The sequence below is a fragment of the Tenrec ecaudatus genome, chromosome 9 (genome assembly GCF_050624435.1).
Source record: "Tenrec ecaudatus isolate mTenEca1 chromosome 9, mTenEca1.hap1, whole genome shotgun sequence".
In the NCBI taxonomy this organism is placed as follows: domain Eukaryota; kingdom Metazoa; phylum Chordata; class Mammalia; order Afrosoricida; family Tenrecidae; genus Tenrec; species Tenrec ecaudatus.
In genome coordinates, this window is record NC_134538.1 from 46,842,647 (window position 1) to 46,866,799 (window position 24,153).

General features: G+C 57.0%; 1 protein-coding gene and 1 pseudogene across 2 annotated transcripts; both read right to left on the reverse strand.

Moving 5' to 3' along the window:
* Nucleotides 1-539: 539 nt before the first annotated feature.
* FURIN (furin, paired basic amino acid cleaving enzyme) lies at nucleotides 540-11,485 on the reverse strand. 2 transcript variants are annotated; one of them, XM_075558013.1, is made up of 16 exons: nucleotides 11,218-11,485; nucleotides 7,330-7,672; nucleotides 6,919-7,017; nucleotides 6,738-6,833; nucleotides 6,393-6,521; nucleotides 6,199-6,275; nucleotides 5,906-5,994; nucleotides 5,309-5,481; nucleotides 4,760-4,972; nucleotides 4,263-4,363; nucleotides 4,033-4,136; nucleotides 3,827-3,944; nucleotides 3,558-3,737; nucleotides 3,124-3,248; nucleotides 2,899-3,009; nucleotides 540-2,650 (listed from the first exon to the last, which is right to left on the reverse strand). In XM_075558013.1, exons 2-16 carry the CDS (start codon nucleotides 7,504-7,506, stop codon nucleotides 2,067-2,069), a joined length of 2,376 nt encoding a protein of 791 aa, XP_075414128.1. In that variant the 5' UTR covers nucleotides 7,507-7,672; nucleotides 11,218-11,485; the 3' UTR covers nucleotides 540-2,066. The 2 variants fall into 2 exon arrangements, with proteins under 2 accessions (XP_075414128.1, XP_075414129.1); XM_075558014.1 differs by having other exon boundaries at nucleotides 2,285-2,650; nucleotides 2,903-3,009; nucleotides 11,218-11,484.
* A 10,264-nt stretch (nucleotides 11,486-21,749) lies between these two features.
* LOC142455960 (small ribosomal subunit protein uS13-like) lies at nucleotides 21,750-22,921 on the reverse strand (annotated as a pseudogene).
* Between the last annotated feature and the right edge of the window lie 1,232 nt (nucleotides 22,922-24,153).

Sequence of the window (24,153 nt, forward strand, 5' to 3'; positions counted from 1 at the left end):
TTGGCCCAGGTCTTCCGCACCCAACTGGATCCCCCAAGGAGAAAGAGGTGCCAGCTTTCTTTGAATAAAATTTCCAAGGAGATATTCCCAGGAGAGGCTCGCCTCTCCACAGGTCCTGCTGACACCCTCCCACCAGCAGGGCTGGGACTTAGTTCTCTGCCTCAAGAGCACTCTAGGTTTAGCCAGCGCCCCCACCCCCGCCCCTCAGTCTGCTACACTAGGGCCACAGTCCTGGCCAATGGTGGGCAGAGCACTGCAGCCAAGGGAAGGGCAGAGCAACTGGCCACAGGTCCCTGGAGGGGGCTCTTCACCACCCACCACCCACCACTAGAGCCCAGGAACCAGGCCTTTTTTTGGAAATGCTTAGCTTCAGAGATCCAGAGGGCTCCCTGTCTCCAGCTACCATGTCATTCCTTGCGGGGACTTGAACCCACTAAAAAGCAGGCAAGATCCCCCATGGGGCTTTCCCTGACCCACCCACCTCCAAGGTAGCATAGGGCCAGGGGCCCAGAAAGAATACCACCACACTGGAGACCAGGCCTGGTTTGCATAGTCTGCACATTTAATCACTTTAAAACCTCTAACAGTATCTCGTGTCCATTAAATAGAATCCAACAATGCTGGGCCTGTTTAAATTACAAGAAAAAAAATCACTGTGCACCAACCCAGTATCTTACAAAACCAGCTGGGCTGGCCACAGGGGACAGTGGAGGGTGGGAGAAGGAGCACCCCTGGGCAGGTGGCTGGGTGCCAGGAGGGGCAATGGGAGAGAAAAGGGAGCTCCCAGATGGGAGGGAACTGATTGTCCTAATGGGAGGGGTGCAAAAGGCACGTCAAAGAGGGGGTGTGGGGGGCATGACAGGTCAATGCTTTCTCTACCAGGGCAGTGTCAGGGGGGTGCAGTGCTACCGCCAAGCCACCCCTGGTACTAGAACCCGTGACCCGTGAGCCCTTGGCACGGTGAGCCCCATGTGAAACACAGATGATCGCCTGCAACCCCCCCCCACATCCCCCCCACCTGCGGTAACCCTTTCCTAGGGCCCACACGGCCTGCCTGTCGCTTCCGGTCTCGGGGCTCAGCTACCTCAGCAACATGCTGCAGCCCGATACCGCAGGCTGGGGCAGCTTGGGGAAGAGCAGGGGGGACAGTAGGCATGGGAAAGTGGGTCGTCCAGCTGCTACCCCCAATAAAAAATACCCCCCAAAAAATCAGCATCTTTAAGTGAAATCATCAGAGTGAAAATATATCCTCAAACAGCCCCTGAGATCCCCACAGGGGAAAGCAGCATTGGGTGGAAAGTGTGGGGGGGAGGCCCTGCTGGGCCGTTGTCCCTCCCCACCACCCACCCAGGGGCTCCAGGACTGTGAGTGCCAACAGCCCAGGCAGCCCCGGGCTCAGAAAACAGGGACTTGGGCCCTGGCTGGATGGGAGGGTGGGAGAGGGGCTCGGCTAGAGCGCGAGCCTGGGCTGGCCAACCCTGGTCAGCCTGGCCGCCAGCTGTGGAGGCATCGGTGCGGCAGGGCACAGGGGCCTGTGCGGCACACGTTGGCAGCACCTGCTTGCCGTGGTCCCTTCCTATGAGAAACACTTCTGCTGGAGGCTCATCAGACAGGGAATGGTTTGGGATGCAAAGCCCTTGGAAACAGGACCTCCTCCTCCTCCTCCTCCTCGTACCCCGCAGGCCCACCTCCCTGTTGCCAAGATGGGGACCATTATTGCTTTGGAGGAGCACAGCCCGGGCTGTTGCCTGGGCCAGGCATCCCAGTGAAAAGGTGCGAGCCTCTTCACTCCACGGGAACGCCTGCCGGCCTGGACCTTGGAAAGCTGCCCCTCGGCTTTCACGCCAGTCTCCACACTCGGGCTGCTGAGGGTGGGGCAAGAGCCTGCTCCCTACCCCCCAGTCCTGGGGCTCCACTGCAGACAGCCAGGTGTTGTGTGAAGCAGTCTGCCCCCCACTTGCCTCCCACCTGGGGGTCCAAGCCCAGTCCCAAGATAAAAAAATACTTTGGTGAATTAAAAAGTGCCCAAGAAGGGGTCGGCTTGCGGGACGGGCAGTGGGCGCTCGTCAAAGGACGCTCTGGTCTTTGATGAAGGCAGTCCTTTCGCCCCGGCCCTCGTCCTCCTCCGAGTCCGACGGGCACTCCTGCCAGGCTTCAGGCGGTAGCCCCTTGTAGGAGATGAGGCCCCGGTCCATGGTGTACACCTTCACCCCACGGAAGCTCAAGCCCGAGCGCAGCTGCAGGACCAGGAAGACAGTGATGAAGACCAGCACAATGAAGGCGCAGCTGAGGCCGGCCACCACCTCGGGCAGGTGGGAGGGCAGCAGCCCCACCCGCTGGGGCTCCGTCTCCACCTCTGGGGAGGGTGGGGGCGGCTGCTGCACTGGGGACTCCCGGCTGCTCTGGCTTTGCCGGGAGCATGTTTGTGTCACAGGGTCCAGGGAGGCGTGGCTGGGGCAGCTGAGGCAGTCTGTGGGGGCCAGCCCCTGGCACGTTGCACATGAGTTGTGGCAGGGGGTGCAGACGCTGGCTCGGATGGTTTCCACATCGTTCTCTGTGCTATAGTGTGTGTTGAGGACGTGGGGAGTGAAGCCTGGTGGGCAGTGCTGGACGCAGCTCTTCTCATGCAGGGAGAAGCCTTCCTCACACACTGTCAGAGGGAAGAGGGGGAAGGGTCAGCCAGGCTGACCACGGGGTCGCAGCCGCCCAGGGTTGTGTGATTCCTCCACCCGGGACCACGGCAGATCTGGGACTTGCAACCTCAAGCCCAGTCCCCACTGTCCCCAACTGCAGAATGAGTCACCCCAAGGGCCCCAGAGCACCGGTCTCTTCGACTACTCTTCCTTTCTCAATCTAGTCTGTGAGGCAGGCCCCTTCCGCCCATCACCCACTACTCACCCACACAGGCCTGGCTGGACGTGAGGGTCTTGCAGCCGCTGCTCTCGGAGGGTGCGGGCAGCCCCTCAGGGGCTGTGCCGTACAGCACAAGCAGAAACTTGGTCAGCGTCCCTAGTTATGGTGGGGAGGCAGCAGTTAGGGGGCACAGGGACCCGGGCCAGATCCCAGGTCTGCCCGAAGGTGGGCCTTTGAGCCCCCTCACCCCTCTTCCCAGGCCTCAGCTACCATAGTTGTTGGCTTCACTGGTGTTTTCGATCTCCAGGACCCACTCGCCGGCGGGGTTCTCATCCCAGGCGTGGGTTGTCATGAAGGCCCAGTCATTAAACCCATCTGCAGAGTAGTCGTGTGGCCTAGGGGCAGGGAGTGGGTGTGTGCACTCAGTTCTGAGGCTTCAAGGGCTCCATGCCCACAACACATGGGTCGTATTCCCTCCCCTGCCAGGCTAGAATCGCCTGCTAGCTGGGCTCTAGTTCCCAGCCAGCATCCTGGCAGCCTGTGAGGGTTCCAGGAGTCCCTAGGACAGACTACAGCTGCCCCTCCTGCACAGGTGTTTTCCGAAGGACTGAGTGAGCATGAGGGAAGGTGCGTGAGTGACTACATGGTTCCATGTAAGGGGGGACAGGGGGAGGCAGAAAAGCTGGACCGGGTGGAGCAGGCACCTGGCAGCCAGCAGGGTGGAGCGGGTGCCCATGGGGCTGACCAAGTGGATGGCCAGGTCGCCACGGCGATTGTAGGACAAGGTGAGCCTGGCCTGAGCGTGCTCCAGCCGGGTGATGTGGTTGGGCTCCCCGAGGCACGCGGTCACAGTCTTCCGAACCTCGAGCCGCTTCCCGATGTCCCTGTATGGACAGCGTCACGGTGGTCTCTCGCCCATGAGCCTCACGCCACAGAGCCCACTCGCCCCTGCCCAGCCCAGGCCCATCCTCACTTGGGTTCTGTGAGGATGTCGATGATGCACTTCCTCTGGGGGGCCACCGTCGTCCAGTTCTGGGCCAGGGCCACCATGGCGCCTGCGTCCAGTAGCCCATAGCCATAGGAGTGGCTCACTGTGGGGGCATGAAGACAGGGTCAGCTGGGAAGCACAGAGTGACCCTGCCTGCCCCAAAGCTTGGCTCCACGACACCCTGCCCTCACCTTTCCGGCCCACCCCGTTGGTGGCCCAATCGTTAGCAGTGAGGTGGGCTGGCTTTGAGGTCTGCACCACCAGATGCTGCATGTCTCGCCAGGTGAGGTTCTTACTGCAGAGAGGGAGAGGCCGGGGTTCAGTCTTTTGTCCAGCGAAGCTGGGGACTAAGAGCTGCCTGGCAAGAGTGTAATGGTGGGGGCAGTGCCCCACCCCCCAGCACCCCCACCCCCACACTTACTTGGCCTCCAGGGTGAGAGCAATGATGCCAGCTGCCAAGGGGGCTGAGGCTGAGGTGCCTGTGTGCGACTCTGTGCACTTCTGCCGCAAGTCAGTGGTTACCTACAGAAGGGACAGTGGGGTTCGGATGTAAGAGGACAGCAGAGGCAGAGGCTGTCTGCCCCTTCCCCACCCCCACTGCCTAGGAGGCCCTGCTCCAGATGGTGGCCAGCCAAGGCTGAGACACCTCGTTCCAGCTGCTCCCTTGGGAACATGCTATGGACAGGCACTCTGTGGCCTGCAGTTTGCTGAGGGGCAAGGAGGCTCAAGTAGAGGCCCGCGATCAATGGGGGCACTAAGAGGGGGCTTCAAGACATTGGTGGAAAACCCCCATAATCGTTTCATTCTTGCACATGCTTTCAGGAAGCACCCATGGCAGGGGGTGGGGTCCCCGAGCTGCTCACGCTTGGCAAGGCCCGGGCCACCACATCCAGCCCTGCCCGCTGGGGCCCCACTCACGATCTGCTTCTCGTTCTGGTTGCCGCTGCTGTAGGTGGTGGCCAGCGTGGATGAGCAGGCCTCGCTGTACCAGGGCACGTTGCCGAACTGGGTGGCGCTGCTGATGGACAGCGTGTAGATGCTGTTGGTGTAGCCATCGCAGTTGCAGCTGTCGTGTTCCCGGCCCCCGTTCCCCGAGGCCCAGACAAAGATGGAGCCCAGTCCCTGGCGGCCCTGGGGACAGAGTGGGCTGGGGTCACTCGGCAGCGGGGTCCTGGCAAAAGGTGCTGCTTAGAGACTGCCAAGGCAGGAGATTCCTTCGTTGCCTTCGCCCTCACCCACCATTCCCCATCTGTTCCGGGCCCCTCAGAGAGCCAGTGTGGGTCAGGTGCCTATATGCCTGTGCTGACTTCAGGCCCCGGGGGAGGGGCTGTTTGCTTTTCTCTTTGTTGCTCCTGTCTTGATAAGCACACTTTGTATACAATTAAAGTCAAATGCAAGAATAGGGAAAAGAAGAATAAAAACACACAAGGAGGCCCCTGAGGGAGGTGGGCTAGGCCTGCCCCTCACCTGGTTGACCCCCCGGGTGAAGGCCTCCTCAGCAAGGCGGGCTGGCCCATCCACTGTCTTGCCGTCATCCTCAGGGCCCCAGCTAGCGCTATAGATGTGGATGTGGTTGGGGTTCAGGCCCAGTGAGCGTGCCTCCACCGCGTCAGTCACCTCGCCATCCAGCATGCGCACCCCTGGCCGTGGAGGGGGCGGGGAGAGGGATGCTGCATGGGTCTCGCTGTCAGGGGTACCCCCTAATGCTCCCCCAGCTCTGCAGCACCATGGGAGGGCATGGGGAGGGGAGAGGCCAGTATGGGGTCTGACACAGGTGCTCGGGACTCCTGACTCCCTAACCACTCTGCCTTTCAGGGTGAGACGCTGGGGAGACACAGCCCCCTCACACCACGCCTTCTGGATGAGAAGGAATCTCTGGACGTTCAAAGGAGCCTCAGGGTGGGCTGTGAAGGGCACCGCCCACCCTGCCAGAGTGGAGTGTCCACGTGGCCCACAGGATTCACAGGGAGCAAGTGGCTGGCAGCAGCCAGATGGGAGGTGGGCAGAGAAAAAATCCACTTGAAAGGCTCCACCCCAGTCAGGGTGGTTGGGGCCCCCACTCACCTCCAATGCGAGCATTGAAGGCCACACCCACGCCGCAGACACCGTTGTTGGCCACTGCGGCCACCTCACCAGCACACCGGGTGCCATGCCTGCCGGGCCGAGAGATACCATTATGGAGGCAGGGCAGACCCACCCCTCTGCCCAGGGCCACCCCACATGCTCTCCACACAGCCAAGGGCCAACCTGCCCTTAGGGCCCGGCTGGCCCAGGGCTTCAATGGAGAGCTCCCGGCTCTGCCTTGCCTCCCAGGTGGGCAAGAGAAGGGGTGCAGGTCAGAGCCCACGGGCACTCACCGGTTATCGTTCATCTGTGTGTACCGCGGCTGGGGGTCAGGGTCCTGGTCGTTTACATCGAAGCTGGCTCCAGGATCCTGGAGAGGACATGGCTGTGGTCAGGGCCAGCCTGAGCCCATAATAGCACAGGGCAGCCCCTGACACACCCACGCCAGGGGTAGGGACTGATGGCAGCCTGCTCCCCGCCTCCTCACATAATTGCCTGCCAGGTCCGGGTGGTTCTTCTCAATGCCATCGTCCAGAATGGAGACCACGATGCCGTGCCCCGTGTAGCCCTGTGCCCAGGCCTCCTTCACGTTCAGGTCCCGCTGGGTGATGCCGGACTGCAGAGAGACCCACTCTGTCACCCTAGTACTGATGAACCTCCTCCTCCACCCATCCCTACAGAAAGGCCACCAGGTGCTGGTAGACTAGGGAGGACTGGCTGGACAGAATTAGAGGAGGCATCTTCAGACCGGCCTGCGGACCTACCCTCCCACCCCACCCCACTCCGTGGGTACATGGTGCAGCCCAGGAGGAGGCCCAGGGAAGTGCCGTACCAGGTACCACTGCTGGGGAAACTTGGGGTCCGTGGGCTCAAGGTACACATCCCTTTTGGTCCTCCGCTTTGCCACCTGCTGCTCCAGCCATTGGACCTGGGAGGGAGCGAGACCAGCTGATGTGGGGGGTGGGAGGGGGGGTGGGGGCGCCGCTTGGCAAGGGGACTGGAACTGCTCTCACTTGAGGCTCCCTCTGCAGCCGGCTGTGCCGCAGGCGGTGAGGCGACAGGGACCGCTTTGTCACTGCTCGATGCCAGAAGTGGTAATAGTCACCGACAATCTGCAACAGAGCAGGGAGACTTCCATCTGTCAGTCCTCGGGGAGGCGGGCAAGATGGGGGTGGACAGCGGCTGGGGGGGAGGAGAGGTGCCCGGCAAAAGGGGTGCAGCTGCTCCTTGCCCAGGACCCAGCAAGAGCTGAGCAGGAGCCTGAGCGGCTGCCCTAGTTGGGATATATTGGTCCTCCAAGCCCCGAGCAGGGCAAGCTACTCCTCTGCACTACTAAGATGCCCCAGGGAAACAAGCCCAATGGCCTCTGCTCCCTGCACTAGAAGCCTTGGCCCGCTCCCCCCCACCCCAGGAAGAACACCCACCTGGCCCAGGTTGAGGAAGCCATGCTTGCGTGCCAGGCTGTCAGCCACAGCCAGGCCTTCAGGGATGTGCACAGCCCATGTGTTGGTGAAGACTTCCTGGCCATGGGCATCAGCTGCCAGCAGGACCAAGGCTCCTGCCGCTGCTACCACCCATAGCAACCAGGGCCTCAGCTCCATCAGGGGCAGGTGGCTGGGACCCTGGAGCTCCTGTCCTCTGGGCCTGGTCACAGGGCCTCGGCCCCCACGTGCCTGCTCACTGCCTGTGGCCCGGGGCTGGCTGGCGGGGGCATGGGTCCATGACAGGCTGGGCTGAACTGGGCGGATGAGGGCTGTCCTGGGGGCTCTGAGAAGAAAAGGGAGAGGCAGAGGGTCAGCCTGGCCCCGCCCCACACTACAGTCTCCCTGCCCAGCCCTTCCCGGCTCAACTCAGACCATAAAGAGGAGAGGGTGAGAATGAGCCTCCCTAAGAATCCCAGCCCCTCAAGGTCAACTGGACTGATGGAAAGATGGACCCCACATACAAGTGGACACAAGATGGGCAAGACTGAGTCACTCAGACTCAGAGACAATCAAGGGGGAGAAAGAGGTAGAAAAGATAGGTTTATTCGACAGGATGTACACACAATCCGATTTTGTTTTTAAAGAACTATTTATACATGTGTATTTATACATAGCCACAAAACAAAATCTGGAAGGACACATGCGAAAATGTTAACAATGGTTCTCTTGGGGTGCTCAGAATTACGAGTAATTTCTTCATGTCTTTGTATAGTCTCCAAACTACCTGGGTATATTTTGTAAAGGAAGAAAGTGTTGGCTTTTAATTTCCTCCCGCCCTCAAATATGAGGCACCCCACACAAGTCCCTGGGATTTTCTGGTCCAGCAAAGCCAGCCCAGCCACAGCGAGGTAACTGCACAGCCCCTGGGGGTAAGGAGTGGGTGATGCTCACTGGGAAGGGCTCTGGGGAGGTGAGGACCAGAGTGGGCTCCCTTCCCTCTATGCTGTGGCCCAGACAGGTGTGCAGCCCTAGGTCAGGGGTGCTGGATCATCTTCCACTGTCTCCTGGGAAACATTGGGGCTGTGTGAGCCCTGCCCTACCTGAACCCAAGGGCCCCCAGTCACCCCCTAGCTCACGCTACGCCCACCAGCTTGCGTAATTCGAGCTTGGGCAGCCAGGACAAACAGGCTGCAGAGCCAGGAGTGCCAAGGTGAGGCTGGATCAATACTCCTCCTGTTGTTTTTCCTCCTTCAGCCAACAGACAGCAGGACCTGGGGCCACAAAACTGTCCCCACACAGCACCCCTGACGAGCCAGACGCCTTGACCCTACCTAGAGTGGAGTCAAATTGGGGGAGGTCCCCAAGGAGGTTCCTAAAGGTAGCTTATCTCAATTCCAGGCTTGGTGGGGAGCATGTTTGCCCGCAGGGCCCTGGGTACCCCCACTCCTCCCCTGGCCAGCCCCATAGACAACTCTGTACTGGATGGCACAGGGAAGCTAACCCTAGTCCACCCAGGCCCGGGGAGCTGGACAGGTGACACCACCTGTTCTGACCCTCTCATTCTCTAGGGGCTGCTCTCTGCCATGACTGGTCTTACTGGCAGCATGCCTGCCCTGATGTCCCACCCCCACCCTACAGGCTCGGAGAAGTGGGGGGACAACACCATACACCATTCCTGGAGCATTTTCAGTTTACACCAAAATAACCTGATAGCTGATGGGGGTTGGCCTCCACCGTGTCAGCTTCTCCTCACCCCAATGGGCAGAGTCCACAGGGCAGACCTGAGAGCCACAACCCCGGAAGCCTTGGGCCTGAGCAGTAGCTGGGCAGGCAGACACCCAGCCTAGAAGGTGAAGGGACCCCACAGGCTTGTTTAGAAGGTGAGGACACTTACCCCTGGGGCAAAGCCTCTTCTCCCCTCAAGCCACCACAACAGCTGCTGGTGGGTCCCAAGCCCATGCAAAAGCCCACCTTATCACGGCGCTGAGTCCCACAAATATAACAAGGCTGGCAGGGGCTGGCCCAGGTCCCCACACCAGCGTAGATGTAACCACAACTGCCTGACGTTTAAAGGTGATTAACCAACTACTTAATGACCTTGCAGCACCCGGAAAGAAAGCAGGCTTTAGGCAACACCCAGAAAGACAGCCCAGTGTTCCGAGTCCTGGTGAGGGTAGGAGCCTCCAACCCCCCCAGAGAGGCCTGTCTCAGCATCCAGGAAAAAGGGAGGACCCTCCCCGTCCTCCTCCCCCCCAACCAGAGCCTGAAGCTGAGAACAATGAATGAATGGGCTTTTCCCTGCCGGCCCAGCCCCGCATCACAGACTGACTCACCCTTAGAGTCCCTGTTCCTCTCACATCCGGAGGGAGACTAGTATTTCTGGGCTCCGTGACCCCCTCTCACTTGGGACTGGCTCTAAGGGCTGTGGGTGCTCCTCCTGGCTGCGCTCCAGGGTCTTTTTTCTCCAGCCCTGGCCACCCCAACACACACACAGTCCTTCCAGTGGTGGGCCAGCCCCCAAACTGCCTCCACCTCAGGGCCTGGCTGCTGTTTCCCAGGCCCCTGGGGGGTCTGTTGGACACTGCCACAGTGCAGGCCACTGGAGGGCTGTCCCAGAAACCCGATCCGGGCTCTTTTTCCAGCAAGCAGCCACCAAGCCAGGTCCTGTTACAGCCTCTGACTAAGAGGCTCTACTGAAATCCTGGCCACGCAGCACACTGGCTGTGTGGTCTTAGACAAGTCACTTCCTCTCTATGGGCCTCAGTTTCCTTGGTGGTAAAAACTGCTACACCAGCTGTTTTCAAACTTTCTTTTTATAAAGCCACAGAATCCTTTCATTGTATTTATTTATTTATTTTTAATCAAGCCGTATATCACAGTCCAGTAAAGGAAACAGTCATGCTGAGGCCACTGTGTTTGAAATGGGGCGAGCCTTGAATACGGCATGTCCTGGCCCCACTCCTGTGCCTTGTCCACACCTGGCCAGTAGCTCCCAAGCCTCCACTAGGCCACACCACCTGGAGTTCACTCTTTTCCCCATGCACTTCCCGGGGACCACTTTCCGAACTCGGTGGAAAGTCAAAGTCAGGAAAAATTCCAACAGTCTCCACTGCTGGAAGATCCGCCAGGGCAGGGGCAGAGAGGTGGGGGATGGTGAGAATGCAGGTATAAACCAGACAAATGAGGGCTGTCACACCTGTCTGGCATGCAGGCCGCCCCTCCGTCCAGCTCCTCCTGGGCGGGAGCAGGGGACCCTCCGCCAGGCCTTGGGGGAGACGCAGGGGAAGCTAGCTGAGCCAGCCTCCCGGCGCCCGCAGGCTCCACACCTGAGTCCTCGCCCCACACAGGTGCGCGGCGGGGGCGAGGCCCGGCCCGTGAATAATCCCCTCCGCCTCGCCCCCAGCCGCTCCTCCCTTCCCCCGCGGGAGCTCGGGCCCTCGGCGGCCGCGGAGTGGGCGAGCCGGCGGTGGCCCCGGGAGGCGGGAGCACCCAGTGCCTCCGGAATGCTCTCCCCATCCCGCCCCAGCAGGGGCCTCCCAGGCGCTTCCTGAGGTCAGAGGGCTCGCCCTGGCCGCGAGCGGAAAAGTACCGGCGGGGGCCCGGGCCCGGCGCGCTCAGGTGGGCTGGGGGCGCCCTCCTGCTCCCCGCAGCGCCACCCTCCCCGCCCGCCCCGAAGCCAGTTCCCAAAGGTCGGGCGGGCGGGCGGGCAGTCGAGCCCCAGGGGACGCGGGTCCCCGCTGCCCCGACGCCAGCGCCCGACCCTCCCCCGCCAGGGCGCTCGGGCCGCGGAACCCCCGCCTCGGGCACAGCGGCGCGGCCCGGCCGGCTCCGCTCGGGCCCCGCTCCCCGGCGCACTGCCCCCCGGGGCCCCGCGCCCTCGCGGCTTACCCTGGGGAGCCCGGGCCGGGAAACTTTTCCAGGCGAGCGCCGCGGCGGCGCGGCCGAGCCGGGAGCCGGGCAGCGGGGGCCTGGGCTCGGCGCGGTCCCCGCGCCCGGCAGCAGCGTCACGGCGCGGAGGCGGGGAGGGGCGGCGCGGCGCGGCCTCGGCCGGGCGGACGGGCGACCAGGGCAGGGCTCGGCCTCGGCTCCGGCTCCGGCTCGGGCTCGGGCGCGGGCTCCGGTGCGGGCGGGGGCGGCCGGGCCGCGGCGGCGCGGCTTGTTTACTCGGGCCGCTGTCAGCGGCGGCGGCGGCGGCGGCGCGGCCCGGGCTCCTCCCCCTCCGCCGCCGCGCCCCTCCCCCTCGCGGCGCCACCTCCGCGCTCCCCCGGCCGTCGCCGCCACGACTCCGCGGCTCGGCCCGCCGCGCCGCCCATGCCGCGGGCCCCGGCCCGGTGCCCGGCCCTGTGGCCTTCGGGGGCGCCCCTCGGCCTCCGGTGCCTGGCGGGGCCAGGTAGGAAGTGGGGCGGGCGGTCCCCAAGCCCTGGCCGCCGCCCGGCGCGTCCCCCAGCACCGCTGCCCGCGCCTCCGCCTCCGCCCTCAGGCGCGGCTTTTAGCGCCCAGAGCTCCGCGGGCAGGTGGCCTTGGGGACCCGAACCCGGGGCCGTAGGGAGAGGAAGAGCCTGGGGAGTCCCTGAGAATCTGGCCTCGGATCAATTCGGGGTGGGGGAGGGACTCTTCTCGGCCCCCCAACCCCACTCCTGAGCCTTGAGTTTGGGCTGGGCAAGTACCTGGGGTGGCTCACCCACCTCGTGGCCTTCTGACAGCAGGAGTCACCGTTCCATTTATGTACATTTGGCTGGACGGGTGATTACGCAGAACAAGTAGCCTGCCCCCCCTCTCTTCATTTTTTTTAAACTCTATCTTTTAAAAACTAACAGCCGTGCCCCAGGCTCTGGGCCAGGTACTTCATAGTATCTCTTCTATGTACAGCACTTAATCTACTTAATCCCTTCAAACTAACATGATTAATCCCATTTTACAGATAAGAAAACTGAGGCTCCACACAGTTAAGTAGCTTGCCTACTGTCCCACGACTACCAGACATCAGGTCCTGGAAGAGACCCTGAATTCATTTTGCAATACCCCAGTGGCTCCTGGCTCTCCCTGGGTCCCTGCCCTAGAAAACGTCTGTGCTACTTGGCTGAAGCTGCCACGCGGCCTGAACTATGAGGGAGAATAGGGGGAAACTGGTGAGGTTCTAGGGCTGAGTTATTCCAAGATTGCAGAGTAGCCTCGATCCTCACCTTCCTGTTCCCAGAGAGAGAACCTGGCTTCCAGTGCAGTCTGATCCTGTGGCAGGAAGCCTGGGGGTCTGAACACAGATTATTTCTGGGTAATGATAAAAGCTGAGTCCTGATGAAACATACAACTTTCCTCTATTTTTTAAATGCTTCTTCCCTCCACTATCATGATCCCAATTCTACATTACAAATCTGGCTAGACCAGACAATGTACACTGGTACAGATAGGAACTGGAAATCCAGGAATTCCAGGACAGATGATCCCTTCAGGACCAGTGGTGAGAGTGGCGATACTGGGAGGGTAGAGGGAAGGTGGGGTAGAAAGGGGGAACCGATTACAAGGATCTACATAGAACTTCCCTGGGGGACAGACAACAGAAAAGTGGGTGAGGGGAGACGTTGGACAGTGTAAGATTTGACAAAATAATTTATAAATTATCAAGGGTTCATGAGGGAGGGGGAGGGGGGAAATTAGGAGCTGATACCAAGGGCTCAAGTAAAAGGCAAATGTTTTGGGAATGATGAGGGCAACAAATGTACAAATGTTGCTCAACACAGTGGATGTATGTATGGATTGTGATAAGAATTATGAGCCCCCAAAAAATGATTTTTAAAAAAAGCTGAGTCCTTACCAAAAGCCAGGTACTGGCTCTCATTCCCTTCTTGCCACAAATCCCAGCATATGTATACAAGGACATCCTGCTTCCTGCCAGGTAGGCATTAATATGTGTATTAACAGAGGAGGAGACGGAGGCCTAGAGAGGTTCGATCCTGTGCATAAGGTACTGCCCAGGTCTCGACCAGCAGACCCGGACTCAGAGCCCTATGGTTTAAGTTTGTGTTTAATTCCTCGGAGCCCTGCTTTCCCTCTCAGTAAAATGAAGATAACCAGTTGCCCTGAGTCAGTTCTGCCTCATGTGTCAGACCCCCTGTGAGTCAAAGTTGAACTGTGCTCCCGAGTTCTCAGAAGCCAAACCCCAGGCCTCTCCTCGATTAGCAGCTGAACATGTGAGCAGCTTGCTATCCAATAGGATAGAGGAGACTTCCACAGGATTTCTGAGCAATTATGGGAGGAAAAGGCCTATCTTTCTCCTGCAGAACAGTGGATGGATTTGAACTGCTGGACTAGTGGTTAGCACGGCACCAGCAAGGCTTCTTTTGCACCTCCCTCTGGGTGCCTAAAGGAGACCTGGTGGGGTAGTAGTTGAAACCCCCAGCCGCTCCGAGGGAGAAAGTAGGGGCTTTCTGCTCCCGGCCAGCATCAGTTCGATGGCAGTGGTTTGGGTTTGGGGAGGAGCACTACAATGAAGGGGTTCTACAAAGAGGCTGGGGCCACTTGGCACCCTTACAAACACTGGTAAAGTAGAGGGTCAGCGAAAAGGAGAAAGTCGAGATGAAACCTTTTCATTCTGTTGGGCACGGGGTTCCTTATGAGTTGGAACCCATTCGAAGGAATCTACGCATTGCCAACCTTGGAGGCCCAGGGGAGGCTGAGGAGTCCTTAGTTGGGGGTGTGGTGGAGGTGAGGGTTCTGGCTGGCACCTTGGAGTGGGGCTTTTTCTCACCACCAGCCTGAGGTAGAATCCAGCAGCAGCAGCAGCAGCCATGGTGGATGAACAGTACCTTTGTTGGCAGAGGCAGGAAGTAAGTCACAGTTCTCTCTAAAGCTGTGAGCCAGAGAAGCCCCATGAGGGGAAATTGGGACAGGGTAGGTCCCACCTAGCCTGGAAGCCCCTGGTGCCCTTCCCACCTGCCCTCAGGTAGAAGAAGGAAAAGTCAGGCCCCAAAGACAGCACAAGGGCCACCTCCAGGGTCCCACCCAACTGGCTGCTTGGCCCCAGGGAACCAGAATGGGTCTTGAAAGGGGGCGGGCAGCCTGGAAGCAGGTGGCTCTTTCCTGGACTGAGCCTGGACCTTCCCAGTTTCTCCCAGCTCCCCTGCATCAGCCCCACCCCTAATGCTGCCTTAGGCCAGAGGCAGCATTTTGTAAACTAAGCAGGCTCAGTGGGCCCTCACTGTGGGGGAGAGGGGCAGGTGAGGGCCTGGTCTGCCCTTTCTGGAAAATTCTCCTTTATGACGCCCTACCTTGTGACTGCTAAGAAGACGTCTTTGGAAATATCCGACGTCATCAGGCCGGAGGGAGCTAAACTGCCACTGGAGCCTGGGTCCCCGGAACCCACGGCCAGGGCCCCATGGCTATCAATCTTTCTAGGGAGCAGTTTCATGTGTCTCCTTTAGAGCAGCTGACCAGTTTGAATGCTTATCCAACAGTGATGGGCTGGGGGGGCAGGGCAGCGGTGGATTTTTAGCCTGCAGTCCTCTGTAATCTCAGTGCGGCCGTTTTCCAGTTAGGGGGGGGATGCACGGGGCCGGTGACAAAGCCTCACGACGAAGAGGGGAGAAGGCCTGGCTGGGAGAAGTGAGGTCCCAGGCCTGGCGGAGAGTCAGTGAGGGGTTGATTTCCAGGAAGAAGGGTCTAGCCAGTCAGACCAAGCCGAACCCACCGCCGCGGGGGAGCTTCCAACTCGGGGACCCTACAGGACTGAATATAACTCTTCTCCAGGGTTTCTGAGGCTGTAAACCCTTAAGGAAGCAGGGGCTTGTCTTTCCCCCATGGGGCAGCTTTTGGGGTGACTTGCCCTGGGTAGCCCTGTGCCACTGTGCTGTTCCTAGCCAGACCAAAGTCCTACCTGAGGTTAGATCCCCAAACACCCACTACTGCCCTTTGGGGTGTCCCCTTCTGTCAAAATCTCATCAGTACCCTTGGGCACCTCAAACAAAGGTTTTAGCAACAGCACCCACCCACACCTAGTTCCCATCAAAATGCTGTCAACATCCCTGCGAGTGGAGAAGGGCCAGCCACACCATGGCTGGGGGTTTCCTCTGGGCTCTTGGGACTGGGTACCTTTCCATTTTCTTCGATCTACTTTTCTACTTACCTGTATTTCTCAGGGGTGGCTACACATGCTTTCAAAATAACAAATAACAAAACCATCAAGTCATGCAAAATGAATAAAGCGGCCCGTACTTCACCATTTGGCTCTGGAACACCTGGGCCCCTGCGGGCTTCCCCCTCAGGCTGCCGGTGCAAGGGTCAGGCTCCTCCTCCCAGTCACAGGGTAGGGCTCCTCCAGGTCTGGCTGAGCCACTTTGGGAAAGCCTTTTTATATGATAGCCAGCCAGGGTGGCAGTGGGTGGGGGGAGGAGCGAGTGTTGGTGACATGTGTGGTCAGGCTGGGCCCCAATCCCAGCAGGCCCGGCAGGCAGCCTGTTTCATTTTCCCATTTATTGGGGTGGGTCCGTATGGACCTTTTGCTAGCTGGCTCCATGTTTCCCTGCTACTTGCTAGCTTAAGAGATTCCCCTCTGCAGTTCTCTGGCCTACACGGTACCCATGAGTTGGATCTGATTCAATGGCAAGGTGCCACTAGATGCCAGGAGCCACTCCCACCCCACGCCCAGGCCATGTCAACCCAAGTAGTCTAAAGACATTGCCAAACAGACCCTGGGGGTCAAAACTGCCAGAGGCCTTGCTTCGAGCCACCGATGGGTTAGGGAAGGATAAGTGGGCCAGGATAGATGTGTCAGGGTGGGAGGCTGCAGTTGTCTACTTATGAACTGTGCCCAGACAGTTGGCTGGCATTGAAGCTCGAAACTCCCAAATGCCACACACCTTGGTATATGGCAAAACCCTGGGGCCAGTTAGTGAGCAGAAGAAACAACCTTGTGGACATGCTTTCCGTGAAGGATGCTAATGACAAAGGTGAAACAAGGAAAAAAAATCCATCATGTTGATCATACTGTGTTTATTGAGGTGTAGAAGTGGGTGAGGCATCTTAGCATTAAAGGGGCGTTTAGAGCAGACCAGCGATGGCTTCAGGGAAGGGACAGGGAGGGGCAACACTAATGACAGAGTGGGAGGGAGCTTAGGGAGTGATAGATGTGTTCATTGTCTTGATTGTGGTGATGGTTTTATGGGTGTGTGCCTAAGTCAAAGAGTATCAGATTGTACACTTTAGTGTATGCAGTGTATAGTGTATCAGTTATAGCTCAATAAAGCTATTTTCAACAGTCCCACAGGTTGGTTGTCTAAAGAAACAAAACCAGTGACATTCACATATGTATAAGAAAGAACTTTATATCAAGAAGTAATTTCATATCAAGAAGGCATTCCAGTCCAGTCCAGTTCAACTCAAACCTAGGGGACCAGGGCGTGTGAGTGGGGCCCTCTTCAGACTCACCCGTGGCTGCACTCCGATGTAGAAGCAGCAGGAAGCCAGGAGGTCACAGGCCTGTGGGTGCAGAGGCTTGTGGGGCCAAGGTTGGTGGGAAACGTCAGGGTGCTGACAGCTCCCAGGGGTGTCAGGGGCCCACATGGGGTCGCCCCTGGCAGCCGACACAGAATCCAAGCAAACAGGAGGGCAAAGGGCAAAGATAGAGGGCGCCAGTGTTGCTCTTCTGAAAAGGCCACACCCCCAACGAGACATCATTAGGCTGACCCCGCCCCTACACTTCATCCAGGTTCAAGTTGACATTAAGTCCACATTAAGCATTCCTAACGGAAGGGTAGAGGTTCAAACCCACCCAGCCGCACCTCAGCAAAAAGGCCTGTCAGTCTGCCTCAAGATGGCAACCATTGAAGACTCCGCGGAGCAGTGTCCCTGAGCTACCTCTGTAGAAAGTGCCCCGCTGCGTAGATCCTCAAGAATGACAACAAACCAATGGTGACACAAACCAGGCAATCTGAATTGTTATTCCATAAATGAATAAAAATCTGGACCAGAAAGGAAACAGAGCACACATGGAGCACAGTTCTGTGCTGACACTCAAGAGGCCCTGTTTGCTTGTTTTTTGAACGCTGGTTGAAAATGAATTGCTCAAAGTCTTTGGGTCAGAGGGCATTATTTTGCAAACTCACTAACGTGAAATGGCCCGCTCCTTGACTTTGCCAGGTAAATGCGGGGTCCTGGCAGGACTGAACCAAGAGAGAAAAGCGGCAGCCAAAAGCCAGGTGGGCTGCAAGGTGGGCCTAGGAGAAGCCGGTGGTGAAGAAAGGATGCTGGAGCCGCGGGTCAGCTGAGTGAGGACGCCAGTCTTCCAGTCTCAGGAGACCGCCCGCTGAATGATGCTATCAAACCAGCTGGTCTGGAATGGCATTATCAGGGCCTTGGGAAAATAAACTAACAAATGCCCTGCTGTCTGCCAGGAAAGGAACAGATGAGTCTGGAAATTGGAGGCTCCACCACTAACTTTAATCCCTAAAGCAAATATGGCAGGGGAAAAGTAGCTAATACTCGGAGGAGGGCGGGTGTGAGCCTCTGCTTGGCATGGTGCACCTGGGCTGCCAAGAGTGTCCACGTTGCCCGTGCCAGCCTGCACAGTGAAGGCACTGGAGCACCAGAGAGTGCCAGAGATGCCCAGGAGGGAGGACTGTGGGCTTCCACTGCAGGAAGAAATGCTTGTTGGCAGCTGGGAGACCTCCACAGTGGGCAGAGGAGCCCTGAGTGAGGCAGGGGTGGGGTGAAGAGAAGAGCTGGGGTGGGGATGTTATGTGGGAGAATAAGCCTCTGTCTGGGGCGGGGGCCGGGGGAAGGGTTGACTGTACACCAGGTATTTCACTCATTGCTCTCACATGGACTGAGCACTTAACTGGGACCTCTTCCAATAAAAAAGACCATGGTGCCACCTCCTACAAGGTGCAAGTTCAAGTGAGGAGGCAGACACCAGCCGCCGGGCAAACAGGCCAGCCTGTAAGTGGGGATGAGCCTTTGGCCCTTAGCTGCTCCTGACACCCAGGATCGGACCTTTGCGGCCATGGGTGGTTTTCTCCCCTCTTGTTCTTGTTGAGAACGCACACAGCAATTCAACAGGTTCTGCATGTGCAGCTCAGCGTAAGGGTGACGCGTTGGGCTGCGATCTACGTGGTCGGCAGTTCGAAATCGCCGGTTGCTCTTTGAGAGAAAGCCCGGACTTTCTATTCCAGTAAAACAGTTATCGTCTCGGACACCTATGAGGGCTCGCCGTGTCGCAGTGACACGATAGCACTGAGTTTTGCTTTTTTCTCATGCAAAACATTTTTTCCCCAAACCATTGTTTTCCACACGGAAGTTTGGTTTTTATGATGACTGTAAGGAGCCCTGCTGGCCGCCAGCTGGACACTGCCTTCATGAAATGAAGACACGGGTGCTACAGCCAAGTTTGTAAATACGGCCGACAGTGCCCGGCTATCCATCGGGATAGTACCTGGGGTCTTAGAGGCTTGTATTCAAACAAGCAGCCATCTAAGCGAGGAGTCAACCAAGTTCACATGGGAGAAGTACACCAGCCTGTAGGATCTGAGGATGACAATGGCAAAATTCAAATATGATGAAGGGAAACATATCAGAGCTTAAACTGTGACCACCCAGTTTGTGGAAGGCTGTGGAGGCCAGTGAGAGCCCAAAGCACATCTGCGGAGCGTCCGGTCAGAGTAAACCCCTGGCGGGCCCCGGAGCCACAGGGAAAGGTCGGGAACAGCCTTGCTACGGAACAGAGATCACTGTGATTCTGATCAGGCTGGATCAAACTTGATACTCGGCCAGTTGACCTTCCTCTAGACCCAACCTGCATTTGTTCTAGGTGCAAGGATCTCTTGCTTGATCCTGGCTTTTAAAATACTGATGGAGGGAGGTCCTTTCGTGCATTACTGTTGTTTTATTCTTCCCACTGCATTTCGTTTTTGTTTGTTGTTACTTCTGCTGGGTTTCCCAGTGTATGAAGCACAGACGGAGTGGATTCGGTGGGGCTGTAGGGTGGGAGGTGGGGAGATGGGGAGGTGAGGGGATTTCAGGAGTAAACAGTGAAGGTGGGCGGGGGAGGGAGCACTAGATCTGAATATGATTACACAGCTCATTTTCAAGGTGATTTCCTGGGGGGGGGAGGTTTGAAATTGATTGTGGTAATGATTGTAATTCTTGACATAATTGAATGATTGAATTATATGCTGTGGATCATGTGCCAGTAAACTGACGGAAGAAAGTGTTGCACAATCTGGAATCCACAGGGGCCGGTCTACCCTGTCCTAGGGGGTCGTTATGGTCAGGGTCAAATCTATGGCAGTGATCTGTTTAGAGAAACAAACAGCATGAGGAACTGTCCTTGCTCTGTTGCAGAGTAAGAGCAGCACAACAAACCCAAACCCAGGGCCCTCACATTGCTGCTGACTCCTGGTGACCCACTGGCCGAGAGTGCGGCTGTCCCTGCGGGTTTCCGACAGCGGGCCTGTTGAAGGGAGTGGAGAGCCTTGTCTTTCTTCCTAGGAGCGGCTGGGACTTTCTCACTGCTGATCTTGCAGCTCACCACTGCGCCATCACAGCTCATTATAATTGAACCCTGCAGCTCACAGCTTGATGGTGACGGCCACGAGGTTGACGTGAGTAGGAGTTCGATGTGTTCACTTTGTTGCTGGTGGAGATGGCTTTCCGGAGGCACGCCTCCGTCACAATGGACCAAAGTGCAGGCGTTAAATATGTCTGCTACTTGTATGTCAATGACACCAAATATTCTTGGGACGATTTCATTAGCTTTTCACTCCATGAACTTCTCGAAGCCCCTTGTGTCTGCAATAAAGCTATTTCGAAAAGAAAAGAAGCAAAAAAATTCGGCTGCCTGGTCCTGCCCTGCGCTGCCCAGGGAGGGCTTATATGAAGTAAGGGCTAAAAACTTTCTTAACATTGTGGACCCTTCCTGCTTGGCTTCCAGAAAGATCCAAGCGAGGGCTTCTTTGGAGTGCCCAAAGCCAGGGTCCTGATCTGCTGCCTTAGCAGATTTGCTTCAGGATCTCGAAGGAGGAAATGGGGTTTCGTGAGACCACCGCAGACCTACCTTGCTGTGTGAGGTATGTCTATGTCTGATCCTGGGTTCTCATCTCCCCTAAGTGCCGCCCTCTCGAGTCAGTATATCTGTCTGGGTTTCATAGAACTTCAAAAGTCACTGATTGGGCGATTGCTTGGTGGCCTAGTTCGTGTAAATAACAAGTTGATCTTTCTGTGCGTTCTTTTGGGATTTTTATTGTTTACCAACTTCTTTTGTACTGAAAGAAAAATAGGCAAAGCATCTTCTGCAGACGGCTCTGCACCAGGCAAAGGCATCTGGAACCAGCTTGGGGTGGGGCGGGGCTTCTTTGGAAGCAGGCGGTCTGAACCCATCACCCTTTCTTTAGTGTCCTTTTCCTCTATTTCAGTGGTTCTCAACCTGTGGGTCGCAACCCCTATGGGGGCTGAAGGGCCGTTTCACATGGGTTGCCCAATTCATAACAGTAGCAAATTTACAGTGATGAAGTAGCAACAAAAATAATTTTATGGTTGGCAGGTCACCACGACAAGAGGAACTGTATGAAAGAATCGCGGCCTTAGGAAGGGTGAGAACCACTGCCCTAGTTCCTCTTTGCAGTCAGAGTTTCTGTTCCATCCCCTCACAGAAGGGTCACAAGGAGGAGACACCTTTGCTCTAGTTCTTTAATGCTTCCTCTCCCCCACTATCCTGACCCCAATTCTACCTTACAAACCTGGCTAGACCAGAGCATGTACACTGCTACAGATAAGATCTAGAAACACAGGGAATCCAGGACAGATAAGTCCCTTAGGACCAGTACTGAGAGTACCAATACCAGGAGGGGAAGGGGAAAATGGGAGGGACAAAGGGGGAACCGATCACAATAATCTACATATAACCTCCTTCCAGGAGAACGGATAACAGAAAAGTGGGTGAAGGAAGACAGCGGTCAGTGTAAGACCTGAAAAAAAAAAAGTACATTATCAAGTGTTCATGAGGGAGGGTAGATGGGGGAGGGAGAAGATGAGCTGATACCAAGGGCTCAAGTAGAAAGAAAATGTTTTGACGATAATGATGGCAACATAGGTACAAATGTGCTTGAGACCATGGATGGATGGATTGTGATAAGAGCTATGAGACCCCAATGAAATGATTTTTAAAAAGTTTCTGTGCTACCCAACCCCCTCCTCTGACTCCTACCCCATCAATCCACCTTACGTTTGTGGGTGTCTCCACAACTGCATACCTTTTCTCACCCTTCTCAGTCAAGGCCTGTTCCTACTAGCCGTGATGGACCAGCGCTGCTCTCCAATCTCAGGCTCATGGGGTAGACACACACAACTGGGGGCTTCCATGCAGAAAGTGGGACTGGGAGGAAGCCAGGGAAGGGCAGAGGATGTATTTCTTTTGTGTGTGTGTGTATAAACTATTTATTAACAGACAATGTTGATAGTCTCTATTTCTTCTTGGACACACCAACAGTTCGGCCACAGCGGCCAGTGGTCTTGGTGTGCTGGCCTCGAACTCGAAGGCCCCAGAAGTGGCGCAGCCCTCTGTGGGCGCGGATCTTTTTCAGCCACTCCAGGTCTTCGCGGAGCTCATTGTCCAGACGGTTGGCCAGGACCTGGCTGTATTTGCCATTCTTCACGTCTTTCTGTCGGTTCAGGAACCAGTCTGGAATCTGGTACTGCCGTGGGTTCTGCATGATGGTGATCATGCGCTCCACCTCATCTTCCGTGAGCTCTCCTGCTCTCTTGGTGAGGTCCATGTCTGCTTTCCTCAACACCATGTGGGCATATCTTCACCCCACACCCTTAATGGCCGTGATGGCAAAGGCTATTTTCCGCCGCCCATCGATGTTGGTGTTGAGGACTCGCAAGATGTGCTGGAACTTCTCGGGGATCATGAGAGACGTGGCGGCGGCGTGTAGGCCTCCGGTGGAAAAGCCGGAGGATGTATTTCTACGTCACTCAGAGACGTCTTGCAGGTGCATGAGTCATGTCCAATGGCCACAAGATCGCTTTAATAGGAGACCAGCAAATGTAACTCTGTTTCCTACTAGAAACCAAAGCTTTGTGTAAAACCTTGACTTGATGGGGAGGGAGGGCGGGCAGGAAAGGGAATACTTGTCTGCAGTTTCCCTGATCCCTTCCCTCATTCCTGACCTGTGGGAGGCTGAGCCCCCTGGGCTTTGGGGACCCCTCCCATCACCATCACGGGTTTGATTTTGCTATACCTGGACTTCGCTTTCCCTGTGTCATTTTGTAACACAGGCTGCTTCTTTTTGGCTTCTCCTCGCTTTTTCCCTGGGAAAATACAATGAACAATAAAGACTTACTGGTGCTGGGGGGAGGAGGGGGTAAGGAGGGGGAAGAAAGAAAGAATTAGGCTGCTAACTGCAAGGTCAGTGGTTCAAATCCACCAAGTCGTCCATGGGAGAAAGATGAGGCTCCCATAAAGATTGATACTCTGGGGTGTCTCCGGATCAGAATCATCTCCATTGGCAGGGGCAGTGGGTCTTGCGAGGTGGGGAGAAGAGATGGAGGCGATGGGAACGCACCCCAGCCCGACACAGAAGCCACCATTAATGACTGCCCTCATGGTGCATACTTACAGCGGACAGGCTTAGGGATGCATTCCATAAAGCATTAAGAATTTGGTGAACTCTGGATAGGTCTGGAAAGGGGATGCTACATGTCTATCCTGGGGAACAGAGACCATAGTCTGGGTCCACTTGGGTCTGCCTGGGACATCTTTTGCAGGAGGCTTGGCACCTGAGTGGCCAGTTCAACTGAGTGGGCTCCTTCCCGGTCAGCAATGGTCCCCAGGCTGTATGCCGATTATCTCTTGTATTGCTCATAACCACCCCCGAGGCAGGCGCTGCTTCCATCATCCCCATGTCATAGATGGGGAAACAGACCCGGAGCGCTTGCAGGATTTGAATCTGGGGAGTGTGAAGGGCCCACAAGGAACCTCTCTGCTTCCTGCCACTGAAAGGGGATTGAACCAGGCCAGACCAGAGGCCCAGGCCCAGCTGGAGTCACAGTGAGGTTTGTTTGAATCAGATGCAAGCACCTCTGTTCTTGAGGTCCACCTGCCCTCTCTCCCTGCTTCCCCTCTCCAGCACAGACTTTTCCGAGGAGGAGGACTAATGTGCTTGGCTGCCCAGGGCAAATGACTGGACCACCCTAGAGCTCAGTTTTCTTAAGCATGCTGTGGTTTAAAAAAAAAAAAAGGCTTATTGCAACGGAATCATTTCTGACTCAAAACAACCCTGTAGGACAGGGCAGACCTGCCCTGTGAGCTCCTGGGAAGCTCCTTCTTGCTCCCGAGGAGGAGCGAGGAGCGCAGCACAATGTGTGTCAGGTGCTAGGTCTGGGAGCCCTAACTCTCCGCACGCACCGATTCAGCCGCCTTTGAGTTTTCTGACCTTTGACCAGCACCGGGAGCAGCTTTGTCCTCAGCAGCCAGTGTGTTCCTGGAACTCCCTTGGCCAATGAAGGGGAGGCAGTCTTTCCTTTCTGGATCTGCCCGGAAAAGTCTTTGAGGGTAATTGGGGCACAGGGTCTTTGGGTGCTGAGTCATAACCTCACCACCACATTGATTAGAGGGCCCAGCACCCACCTTGTGAACTGTTCTAATTGGTAATAGTCCTGTGGATCCCCTCATGGTCCCTTCCCAGCTTCTAGTCCCACCTGCCACTGATGGAGTGATCTGCCACCAATCCTGACTTTGTGGGAAGTTTCTTTGTTTCCCATAGCCCCATCCATGGCTGTGAATCTTCAGACACCATGGTGGCCTCATGCTGAGGGTCTCCCCAATCTGGATGAGTC

Excerpts from the sequence above, each read along its gene's own strand:
- FURIN (XM_075558013.1), bottom strand. The coding sequence starts at position 7,506 with ATGGAGCTGAGGCCCTGGTTGCTATGGGTGGTAGCAGCGGCAGGAGCC. Across the intron at positions 5,482-5,905 it reads CTTCAATGCTCGCATTGGAG|GGGTGCGCATGCTGGATGGC; the intron begins GTGAGTGGGGGC and ends CTCCACGGCCAG. Across the intron at positions 3,249-3,557 it reads TCCACCCTGCTGGCTGCCAG|GCCACACGACTACTCTGCAG; the intron begins GTGCCTGCTCCA and ends CCCTGCCCCTAG.